Source organism: Micromys minutus (genome assembly GCF_963924665.1).
Source record: "Micromys minutus genome assembly, chromosome: 13".
Classification (NCBI taxonomy): domain Eukaryota; kingdom Metazoa; phylum Chordata; class Mammalia; order Rodentia; family Muridae; genus Micromys; species Micromys minutus.
Window position 1 is genome coordinate 43,831,560 of NC_137982.1, and position 12,053 is coordinate 43,843,612.

The window sequence follows — 12,053 nt, forward strand, 5'->3', positions numbered from 1 at the left end:
GGGATCCTGCAAGCAAGGAAGACACCCAGCACGTACGCCTGTGGCAGAGCAAAGCCAAGCGGGGGACACGCTTCGCGGAGGAGTCGCCCGAGGGTCCAGCTCCCGGTGGCTGAACCGAGGTAGGTAAATACCAGATCGCCAGGACTCGCCAGAGCCCAGCGTTGGTTACTCAACGCGGTGCTGTCAGCCTGAGGCTCCTGGTCGAGCCCTTTACCCAACCCGTCCCGCGCGCGCCTGTCGCCCACCTCCCACAGCCGCCAGTCCTGTCGCAGCTGTGGTTTGGCGTCCGTCCCACACCCCCGGCCCCGACCCTCCCGGCTCTGGCGTATCAATTTCGTTCGTTCGGGAGGACACGTTGGGACTGAAGTGACACCAGAGCCTTTTTTTTTTTTCTTTCTTTCTTTCTGCTTGCGCTCCGGGGATCGGAGCTCGCGGCTCTCAGATACGCGCCTGGGTAGCAGCGGCAGAAGGTGCGAGGAGCGATAACCTGTTACTTCCCCCAGCACCCGCGTTCCACCGCCGCCCGCGGAGCCGCGAGAGCGCGCGCGCGGGGGGACGGATGCTTGCCCGAGGGACGACGCACAAAAGGCGGCTGGTGGGCTGCGCTCTGCGGGGTCTTAGATTTACCCAGATTAGCGCTCTCCTCCCGCTCTTCTCGTTCTTTCTCCCGCTCTTTCCCCCCATCTGGTCCTCCTCTTCCCTCTCGTCCTCTCTCCCCTCTCTCACTCTGTCCGCGAACAAGCACCAAATAAGGGGGAGCCGCGCACTCTTCTATCCGAGGTCTCTTGCACCCTGGGCGCAAATTCATCACCGGGTGACGTTCTCCTTTTTACCCTCCGCCACCTTCTCTGGCTCAGTGAAACGAACTCTGGGGACTAGGTAGAGTAGAAACGGTGAATCTGGGACGGAGCCTCGCCCTAGGCTTGAGAAAGCTAGAAACGAGGAGGTGGGACTAGAAACTGGTCCGCAAGGCTCCGACACGCTGCCTTTTGGGTGTCTGGAGCGCAAGGTGACTGGTTCTTAGCGGGTCAAGTCCTGGGGGGCAGGGGACCTTTTCCCTCTCACCTTGTCTCACCAAAGTCCCTGTCCCCCGGCGCTGTGAACCTCCTTCTTTCCAAGGAATTAGCCAGACACAACAACGGGAACCAGACACTGAACCAGACGTGCCCGCCCCGCACGCCCTCCCCCCTCCCCTTCTGCCTGTCCGCCAGGCTGCTGGGAGCCCAATGGGGCTTGTCTTGGCTGGGCTGGAATTCTCTTGATGAGTGCTCCCTAGTGCTCCTAGCCCTATCCTTACCCCATCACTCGCGTCCTGCATCTGCCTCCGGTGCCCCTGCAAGTGTAAACCTCACTCGGGGCACCCCCTTGCGCCTCTAGACTTGAGAGTCGCCCGGGGCTACTGTGCCTGCGCCCCAGTCCCGGAGCTAGCGAGCGCCTCCCCCACCCCCCCTCCCACCGATCGCGCACCAGGACCCAGCCAGCTCGCTGCCCTTGGTCTCCCTTCTGTCTCGAGGCTTCGGTACCCCAGGCCGCAGGACCTAGAAGATCTCCCGGTACAGCTTTCTCTCTGTTTGCAGCCCGTTCGTGCGCCCAGTCCGCGAGGGACCCTTGAACACTAACGACCCCAAGACCACCGAGCTGATGGCATCTTCCACTCCTTCGCCCGCAACCTCCTCGAACGCGGGAGCGGATCCTAATACTACCAACCTGCGCCCTACAAGTAGGTCCTGCCCCAGTTTCCTATTACATGGACTGCAGCGAGGATGGGGGCGCTGGCACTGCGGGAGGCTGCGCTGTCGGAAAGGAGAGCTTAGAAATGATGGAGGCTGGGAAACAAATGGGGCCCTATCCCAGGTTCCTGCTTAGAGGTCATTTGGCTGCCCGGGACGTGAGGTTACTCTCAGGGCACGGAAGAGAAAGGACTTCACATGGGCCGGGCAAGAAAGATCACTGGGGTCTTAGCGGGTAGAGATATGCAAGGTGCTGTGTTGTGTTTTCGTCTGACGGGACAACAGGGGTCAGAACCGAGGGGCGGTGTGAGGAAGAACAGTTTTCTAGCTCTAGGTTTGAGATGAGACCTGACCTCCTCTTCTCCCTCCCCACCCCGCCCTCAGTGCTGTACCCACAGTCCATAATCAGGGGAAATTTCGACGTTAATTGCAGCTTTTAGAAAACTCTGGGCCCCTAATTGCTCCAAATTTGCGTCTAGCTATTGACGAGTGAGGGCGAAGCCAGGGGCGTAAAAGGTGCACAAAACTGCCTGAGACTCAATTAATTACATCTTAGAGACAAAAAAAGGCGAGGGAGGGGCATTAGGCATCAACCGGAGTGGCAGGATGTGTGTGTGTGGGGGGCTGCTAACAAGCACCCCTTTCCTTTCCTTTTTTTTCCCCCTAGAGACCTGTCAGCAGGTGACAAGTCTTGGAGAGAATAGGGAAACCAAATAAAAGGGCATTTATGCTTCCCGACCCAATCTGTCTCTAATTCAGCCCGACTTTCTAACTCCACACCGAGGACTGGGGTCGCGGGATTTGTGTATCTTTTTTCCATGTTGGGGTTAAATCTTTCACACACACACCCCCTCCCAAAAAATCTATTAGGTCCTGACAGCTCCAGCCTCTCTACAGAAGAGGAGCTGAGGGAGATCGGTGCGGTCGAGAGTGCTTTATTGTTGCGTTTTTTAATGGCACATATTGTAAGCCCCGTGAAAACAATTGTCCCCATCAACACAAGTGACAAGAAGAAGGCAGAAAAGCTCCTCTTCCAATTTCTTGGTGCAGACTCCGAGGCTGGAGGCCCTAAGTCCTCTCTTAGCAGTCCCTGCTTCCCGCACAGAGGCTAGCGACAATTACCCACACAACAAAGCAGAGCTCCGGAGAGTCCTCAGAGCACGTGATCCAGGCACTGGCGGTGAAGCCAGCATCAGGAGCTGGCCGGGCAAAACTCGAGGCCTGCGTCCCTTTTGTCTGTAGATTGGACTTGGATAGATTTATTTTCCAGTCCTCCCCACACCGTACTCCAGTCTTTATCCCCCAACACGCACCCTATATCCTACCAGATTACCCGTAGTCCTCAAATGTCCAGCCTCAGCAAAGGCCGAGTCCATGATCTGAGTCCAGACAAGGTGTGGTGCCTCCTGAAACCACCTAAATGGGGGCCAAAGATCTAAGGACCCCGCCCCCACCCGGGAAGAACAACCTGTCCCTGGGAACCCAGAACTGGAGAGCCTAGGAGCTCTTGTCCCGTGCTGTCCGATTTCCATCCTCCCTGGAAGACACACCCCCACCGGGCTAATTTGCTGTTGGGCTCTGCCTCTGCTGGGTATCAGAAAAGGCCTTCTCAACTCCGCCACAACAAAGGGGCTCTCAATCCCATCTCTCTCCCTTCCTGTTTTGTTTTGGTTTGTTTTGGTTTTTTAACGCCTAACTTGGGGCCCCGAGGAAGGCACTGGAGTGTTTCTGAACTGCCAACCTCGGGCCAAGTGACCTTGGGAAACTGCAGCCTCTGCGTTGAAATGATTTTTGTCACCTGAGTCTTAGACCGACACTCCTTTCCTGGGTTCTTTTGGTGATTAGATGAGATTGGAGTTTAAAGAGAGAGCACAGATACTGGGTGGAAATACCGCTTTCTGCTCTAGGTACTATTATTAGGGGGGGTGCTGTGGCACAGATTTCCTGGCTGTCAGTGGAATTCCAACCGTGACATAGTGTCTCAAGACATCAAGCCGGTTCTTCGCCCCTCAGGGTGTGCCTGAGATTTAATGGATGTCACTCCGCTTATCGCAGCCAACACTCCCGCACCACTGGGTGGAGGGTGGGAGACACCTCGCTTAGAGGGACAGAGAGGGGATTTCTCCTAGGGCCCAGCCCAGGAGTGTACAGGAAGGCTTCTCCGGGCTGTGGGCTGCCTCTTTGCATTCTTTGCTGGGAGTTAACTCGAAAGAAAGGTAGACCAGAACGCCTGGGGGAAAGGGGGGAAGAAAAGCCAAGTCCTGCCGCCCCACGTTTCAGACCTGGAGGAAAGAGGCTCGCACCAAGTGTGCTCCAGACCCCAGAAGTCGGAAGGAAGGGTTAATGAGGGGCAGGTTTCGAAGAGGGGTGGGGGTGGGCTGAAGACAGGACGGCTGGTGCACCATTGTCTTCTGCCTCCCTAGTCTGACTGGAGCAGCCATGCGAGTCCGATCATCTACTCAAATACTATTTTTCACCCAATTAATTCCTGAACTCTTCCACGACCCCATTTCATGCCAGTTTATTTTAAGCTGCCACTCAGCTGGAGACCCGCCAAGAAATTATGAGGCGTTTGGGTCCCAGATGCCTCTGTGTTCCCAATCTGAGCGGTTGTGCTGTTGTCCTTCTAGTCTGAGGACTGGGACCTGGGACTGGGCCTGGCGGGGTGGGTGCTGCCCCCCCACCCCCGCCAGCGCTAAGGTTTGGATCTTTGTGCGTTGGGTTAGCCTCTGCCTTGTTGGGGACCGTTGGGGGCGGGGTCCGTGGCCGTGAGCCCCAGTTCTCCAACCTGAAGTCAACATCAGGAAGGGAGCTGGGAGCTCTGTCTGAACCAAAGATGTAGGGTAGCTCCTTGCTCCTTCCAGAACAGAGCTTTTTGTGTGGCTTTTCATGAGGACCTCCACAGCCCTCAAAAACCTTCGCACTCTACCCAGCTTCTCATTGGTCTGACCCTCGCTAATTTCCCCCGTCTCTCTTCTCCTAGCCTATGATACTTGGTGTGGCGTAGCCCATGGATGCACCAGAAAACTGGGCCTGAAGATCTGTGGTAAGTAAACAGGCCTTCATGGGTCTCCGAGGGTGGAGCGACTTGAATTTGTAGGACAGGCCCACCTCCGGAGGGGAACTCTGACCCTTCGGGCTAGTATTCTAACTGCTTTACTGTCCCAGCGCCCAGCGGATGCAGTTCCTTGGAGGCTCTGACCCTCCTGTGGCCTCTCTCACTTGGCAGGAGAAGCCTTTTCCTTGGGAGTCCTTATAACCAGAAAACGCATAGTTATGGGGACTCGCTTCACCCAATATAGCCTCTGAAATTGGAATACAGCACCCCCAAGCGGCAACCAGGCTATTCTCGCTAGCTCCGGGCTGCCTTGACTGGTGCTTTCTGCTCTGGAATCTGTAAAATCTCCTAAAAAATGTGAACTGGTCTGATTATCCCGGCGAACAGACCAAAGGCGCGATATCTAGCAAAGCCGTAACTGACCCTTCGTTGGTCGCTCACTCTATCCTCCACTCCGCCCGCCATTGAAAGCGATTTCCCCAACTTGTGGGGTTTGCAGCTAATTGCTGCGCGGTAATTCAAATTTCGTTCCTGAGGCTCCGGGGGCCCAAGAAAGGAAGAGGGTTGTCTGCAGCTCTGGGTGGCCTGTCTAGGGGGAGGTGCGGGCAGAGAGGGCTAAACCGTTTGCCCTTCGACGGCGCAAGAAAGGAAGGGGGGAAAGGTGCGGGAAGGGGCAGCAAGGAGGAAGGGAACGTTGGAGAGGGTGGTTGTCTGGCACAATTTGCCAGCAGGAAAGGAAAACAGATCCGAAAGCTGGAGAGGAAAAGGAACGAGAAGGTCTGAAATGAAAACGCCTAAGGGACAGATTTTTTTTTTTTAAAGAAAAAAAGAGGAGGTGGGGGATTTGTTTGAAGGGACACAGCTGAGTGGCTGCTGATGAACAATGAGGACTTGCTTTCCTGACTACATTTCACTGTCTAAAATTCTCTAGCCTTATCGGGCCTGAAAATACGGGTGTCCCTGGGCAGGGGGTGGAGAGGCGGGGGAAGATTAACGAGGGGCTTATTAAAGAGCCATCCGTCAGCTGCTGCGCCGGAGATAGCAGCCGAGCGGGCGCGGGGCGAGGAGCCCTCCCCAGCCTAGGAAGCTCAGGGAGCCCCGAGGGGAGTGGGTGCTATTGAGGCCTGACCTTCCCCGCAGTTCCCTATGCCCCTCCCCCCTGCTTTCCGGGCTGTGGATGTTTAGAATCGCTGGGGAGAGTGGTTATTTAGGGCCTTTGGAAACCAGAGTCCTTCCGTGTTTGGCAACGCCCTCCTTGCATCAGTGGGGCTCTGGATCCAGTATTTATGGGTGCTGAAGACCTAGTGCATTTACTCAGTTGTGAGAGAGGTGGCGCAGTTTCTGGAAAAGCTTAGCCTGCGGCCATAGGGCCCAGAGGTTTGGGGATGCGACCCAATCCCCAGCGCTAAAAACTGGCAGGCCACACCAGAAGCGGTCTCTGGCCCCCAGCTTTGTTCTATTAATAGCCTCTTCCCACTCCCACCCAGCCATTCCTGGCTTAATGGCCCGTTTCCTGCCTGGTCCCCGTTGGCTCTCGCCTTCTGCCTCTGTCGTTTGTGGCAAGCAGCAACTGTGTGGCTATCAGAATGGAAGGAACCCTGGGGTCTACTGGGCTTCTTTCCAGGTGAAGGCCACTTTTTCTTAGAGACTCCTGGCCTGTGGGAGTGAGGGTGTGTAGGGACAGTCTTCCTTTTGCCTCCTGCTGTTCTTGCTACTGGTCCACAGAAGACAAGGACCAAACGGTCCTGTTGGAGACACACTGGATGTCCTGAAAGGGAAAGAGGCCAGGATAAAGTTAGACCGGTTGAGACTGGAGTGAAGGTTCCACGTTCCTTATCATGTTATCATTTCGGCCTCTTCTGACAACCAGTGCTGTGAAGCAGTGGACATGGAGGTGAGGGGTGTCATCCTTAAAGAGATTCCTCTCTGTACACACACACACACACACACACACACACACACACACACACACACATGAAGGAGGAGGAGGAGGAGGAGGAGGAGAAGAGGAAGAAGAGGAGGAGGAGGAGAAGGAAGAGGAGGAAAAAGAAGAAGAAGAAGGAGAAGGAGAAGGAGAAGGAGAAGGAGAAGGAGAAGAAGAAGAAGAAGAAGAAGAAGAAGAAGAAGAAGAAGAAGAAGAAGAAGAAGAAGAAGAAGAAGAAGAAAGCTACAACCTGAGTGACAAGGATATGATATGAGACAGGAACAAAGAATGGGATAACAACATAAGGTCATTTCCCATGCTTTGGGCCAACTCTGGCTTTCCATTTTAAGCTAGTGGAAGCTGAGTGTACCAGTCAACTAATGTTGACCCTGAATCTACAGCCTCCACTCCCGCCCCTTCCCAAACTCAATTCCAGACCTTTCTGCATGAGGAATATTTTACCTTCTTGACTTAACACCATGGCTGGCTTGACAGTCAAGGATCCAATGGTTTCCCTCTACCCTTGAATGCATCACCCTGGAAGGTCCCCTAAGCATCTAAAGGCCTTGCTAAGATTGAGTTGTCACCCATCTCCTAACCTGCTTCTTCTTAACCCAGGAAACAGAGCTACAAGGATGGCCATGGGTGTCACTACTTGTGCTCTCAACTCTAGAGGCCGAACCCCAAGGAGAGTAATCAGATGGAAGAAACCAGGGTTCTGCCGAGAGCTGAGAGTGTCCGCAGGCAAGGTGGCATGACCTAGATAGACGGAGATGGATAACAGCAAGCATGTGGCAAGAACTGGTCTCTGCCCTTGGCCTTCCATTGATTTTCCCTGTAGAGATCCAGAACCTGCTGCACAGACAGTCCCTCCACACATGTTTTTAATCATTTGTCTGTTTTAAGGAGATACCTCAGGTACTCCATATCTCTGGTTTCTTGGAGGGTTTTTTGTTTTGTTTTGTTTTTAATGTAGGCAATCTGTTAATATGCTGTGTGCCCATTTTATAAAGAAGAGGAGTAGGAGAAGAAGCTCCTTTCTCTAAGTGGCCTTGGTGCTGAGCTTTGGCATACTCTCTGCCCAGTGATTGTATGTCTTTATGCCACACCAAGCTTGGAGCTCCACTTGCAAACAGCTGTCTGGAGCTTCCACAGGGCTCACTGGGTGTAAGAACGAGGAACAGCCACGAGCAGAGGGGACACTCTTTTGGGACGCTGCCCATCTTTATTTGGCTGTGGGTGGCTGATCATTTAGACTGATCCAATATGACTTCAAGTTCTTTCTCCTGGGACAGTTACAGGTTAGCCCTAAGTGTCAGTGGCTGGGCTAGAGAATATAGGGTATTCTTGGGAAGTCCCGGGGACCCCTAGCCAGGACCCCTTGCTCAGCCAATAATATTCACCATTCCACTTCATTCCATTCCACATCCTCCTCCACCTTGGAGAAGCGAATAGTTCCTGGCAAGACCTCTCTGAACCAAGAGCTTGGATCATTTTAAAGGGTCTCAGTACAAAACAAAACAGTACTTTCCTAAATAAAGTGAAAGAAACAACACTGTATATTTAGTGTTCAGATCAGCAATCCCCAGTACTAGAAGCAAAAGCACAGTTAACATTATCACACTAGCGCTTTAAACACAATTTACAATGCGGTATGGATGTGCTGCCTGAAAAATAAAAATAAAATCCTGACTTTTGCATTACAGAAAAGGTGAGCCCAAATGGCACACACATCTAAAGTTGTGTCTAAAGGACATGTCTGGGTGAGTCTGTGTAGAGACCATCTTGGGAGAGAATATCTACAGCCTAATCTCCCTGCCTCTAGGTCCCCAAAAAAAGTAGGAAGATGTGGGGTCTCTCAGAATGAACCAGAAGCCTGACAGGTGGCAGAGGCTCCAGAGTAGGTCTTAGATTGGCAGGACCACCCTTCACTGGTTCACCTGGGTTGAGTTTCTCCAGCCAAACATACTCTCTAACCATTGTATTGGCAAAGGGAAACAGTGCCGGGAGCCAAGTCCCTGACTCCCTCTAGCGAATGAATATGGCCTTCATTGTGATGTCTCAAGGATCTTGGTTTCTACAAAGTCAGCTTTGGAATCACCAAGAAATTTTGTGGTTTTTCCCTTCGTTATGCTGCCTCTGGAGCTAAAATCGGGGCTGCATTGAAGGTACCACTGAGGAAAGAGCAGAGTCCAGTGTATGGTCAGGGAAGGGTAGCACGCTCCAAGTTGGCAGGTACTGCAGCCCACTGGGGTTCAGCCCTCCTGGAGTGCTGCTGTGGGTAAGTGAGATCTCTCCTCCTTCTTAGGGGAAGTGATGGAGTGCTATGAAGCCCGACCTGAGCTCCGAGTTCATTTCTGCGTGCCTGTTGGAGAGCTTTCTATCATGGTTGTAGTGGTGGTGGCCAGCTGCCAGACAAGCTTCTGGATGATGGGAGATTGGTCTCACTTCCTCTGTCTCATTCCGAATGAATAACAAACAGCTCTTCTACAAGTGTTCTCCATAAATACTTAGAGCCGAGTCCAGGCTGTGAGATGTTGAGGCTTTCTTGTCTTTTTCTCTAATGCTTTTTATCAACCAAGAGAGGTTCAGGAAAAAGCACATGGTATATTTGAGTCAAAAAAATATCACATCTGTGACATTTAGCTTATCCTTCCTCCCTTTGCTAGCCTCACCCTCCTCCTTCTCCTAACCATCCAGCTCCCTCGGATGTCTGGATATCTTCCTCTCCTGTGCTCTGCTCTCTTCACCCTCCACTCCACTGTCCTCTCCTTTCCCCCTTCAGCTAGTCTTCAACATCTCTCTCTCTTTCTGTCTCTCTCTGTGTCTCTGTCTCTCTCTCTGTTCTCTCTCTCTCTCTCTCTCTCTCTCTCTCTCTCTCTCTCTCTCTCTCTCTCTCTCTCTCTTCCTCATCCCCAGGGGTTCTATAAACCCAATGTTAGTAGCATCCTCTCTGGGTCCCTTCCTTCCAAACCCCATCCTGGGGCAGGTTACTGGAGTGGAAGCTGTCCGGTCAACTTAATTCTGAGTTTGCTGTCATGTTCAGAGGGGAGATGGGGCCTACTTGCTGCTTTTCTCTCTTGCATGACTAGGCCTGTGCCACTGATGACACTTGACACAGCCCCTCCCCGCCTGAAGGCAAGCAGTGCAGAGCTACTGTATATAAAACATACTCCGTGGCTTCTCTTCTCAGCAAAAAGAGAGAGCCTTGCTTGGAGGATTAGCCTGGTCATGCAACCAGCCTTGGGTGGCTGGGTACTTCCCAGTTTCTCTGACCTAGCTTCTTGCACTTTAGGCTTCTTGCAAAGGACCAATAGCCTGGAAGAGAAGAGTCGTCTTGTGAGCGCCTTCAGGGAGAAGCAGTCCTCCAAGAACCTGCTTTCCTGTGAAAACAGTGACCCGGGCGCCCGTTTCCGTCGCACAGAGACCGACTTCTCCAACCTCTTTGCTCAAGGTGGTTTCTCCCCGACCCCCACCCAGCTCAGCCAGTTTGTCTTGAATTTTTCCCCCGTAAAATTGTACTTCTTTCTCCAACAAATGCCATCTTTCTCTGTGAACTCTCATGAAACTGCTTTTCTGATGTTTGTATGGAACAGACTCCTTCCTTTTTTTTTCTGCCCAGGTCCCTGCTTAGGGAGGTAGTTGAGGGATATCCATAAACCACTCAATTCTAAAGACACTCCCAGAGACAAATAGGGACTCAGAGAATCTCAGAGAATAAAATGGTTCTTTTATTAGCATTTATCCTTCAAGATTACCAGCTCAAATCCCAAGCCCCAAACCCCAAACCTGCCTTTTCTATGGGAAGTTGTGCATGTGAGTGTCATGACCAAACATGGGAAACTCTGAAAAGGTTTCTCTAGATTCTGCTGGCTCTGCAATGCAGGCCTTGGAAAGCACTTTACCAGTCTTTCCTTAGTAGCTCTTAAACTCCCACTTCCCTTAGCTCTCACAGAACCACAGAAGTCACAGCTTCACTAAACCTTTGATACAGCCATGCCATAAATGGCCATACAATCTATTCTTGTATTCTCCTGGAAACTTCACTCAGGAGACCCAACAGCTCTTTTTCCTGCTCATCCCTCTTTCTAACTCTGTTCCACAGAACCTAGAGCCTAGGTTAGGTTACTTCCATAGAACAACAACAAAATAAATAAATGAAGAAAGAAAGAAAGAAAGAAAGGAAGGAAGGAAGAAAGGAAGGAAGGAAGAGAGAGAAGGAAAGCCCCAAAGGATGATGTCAACAGAAAGACAGTGGTCCCCTCTGGCACTTTCTAGAACCCATACCCACAACAGCCCCAATCTCTGCCACCCACAGATTAAGCAAGTCATTAACACCAAGCCAGATGCACAGGGACACCTGGTCCCCAGGAGACAATAGAAGTACTTTACATCGTGTTCCCCCCAGGTGTCCATTCAGCAAATGGACAGCTGCCAGGGTCAGCTGCCTAAGGTTTCCTTACGCACTCTATTCCTCTCCCATATGAGCAGTCTTGACTATTAGGATGTGTGAGAAGCCCTAGGAATGTATCAAATGTCTGTGGGTTTAGTGCATCCTTTTGGGAACTGGCTGTCCAAATCTCAGTGTAGATCCGTATCCTGAAAAGCAACCAAGCCTTCTGCAGACTGACTCATGAAACCCCTGAGCCCTCTGCAGGCTGACTCATGAAACAAACCCCTGAACCCCTCTGCAGGCTGACCCAGGGAACCCAAGTATGAAGCAGGCAGTAATCACTGTTTGGCTTCCCCTCTCTGCTTAGATCTGCTTCCAGCTAAGAATGGGGAGGAGCAAACTGTGCAGTTCTTGCTGGAGGTGGTGGACATACTCCTCAACTATGTCCGTAAGACATTTGATCGCTCCACCAAGGTTTTGGACTTCCACCACCCACACCAGTTGCTAGAAGGCATGGAAGGCTTTAATTTGGAGCTGTCTGACCACCCCGAGTCTCTGGAGCAGATCCTGGTTGACTGTAGAGACACCCTGAAGTACGGGGTTCGTACAGGTAAGAGACGGGTTGATCATCACCTAGCTGGTTGGGAACATAGCCAGTTCATACTGAAGAGGCCCCATCTTGGTGAGGGAAGACACCTTGTGTCCAATGTTCACAATGTCACCATGAACCCCAATGGCTAAAGCATGCTTGGCAAGAGGTCATCATTTCTTTTAAAACTAAAAAAGGTACAGCTATATGGTGACAGGTTATTTTATTGTTTGCTTGGCTTTTGTTTTAGGCTGTTTGTAACCTAAACAGAGCAGAGTGACCTGTCCCTTTGTCCTTCCTCTGGTCCACCTCATTCTGTTTCATTCTGAAGAACCCTACCTCCATCACCTGTCCTTTGC

General features: G+C 52.0%; 1 protein-coding gene across 1 annotated transcript in view; it reads left to right on the forward strand.

The window, feature by feature from the left end:
- Window positions 1-12,053, forward strand: part of GAD1 (glutamate decarboxylase 1) — a gene marked incomplete at its 3' end in the record, with an annotated part of 37,842 nt that continues 25,789 nt past the window's right edge. Inside the window, exons 1-5 of the mRNA XM_080928253.1 lie at window positions 1-119; window positions 1,578-1,720; window positions 4,714-4,776; window positions 10,008-10,166; window positions 11,473-11,715. Of these exons, the coding sequence (XP_080784379.1) occupies window positions 1,642-1,720; window positions 4,714-4,776; window positions 10,008-10,166; window positions 11,473-11,715 (544 nt within the window). The 5' untranslated portion in view covers window positions 1-119; window positions 1,578-1,641. The remainder of the gene's footprint in view (window positions 120-1,577; window positions 1,721-4,713; window positions 4,777-10,007; window positions 10,167-11,472; window positions 11,716-12,053) is intronic.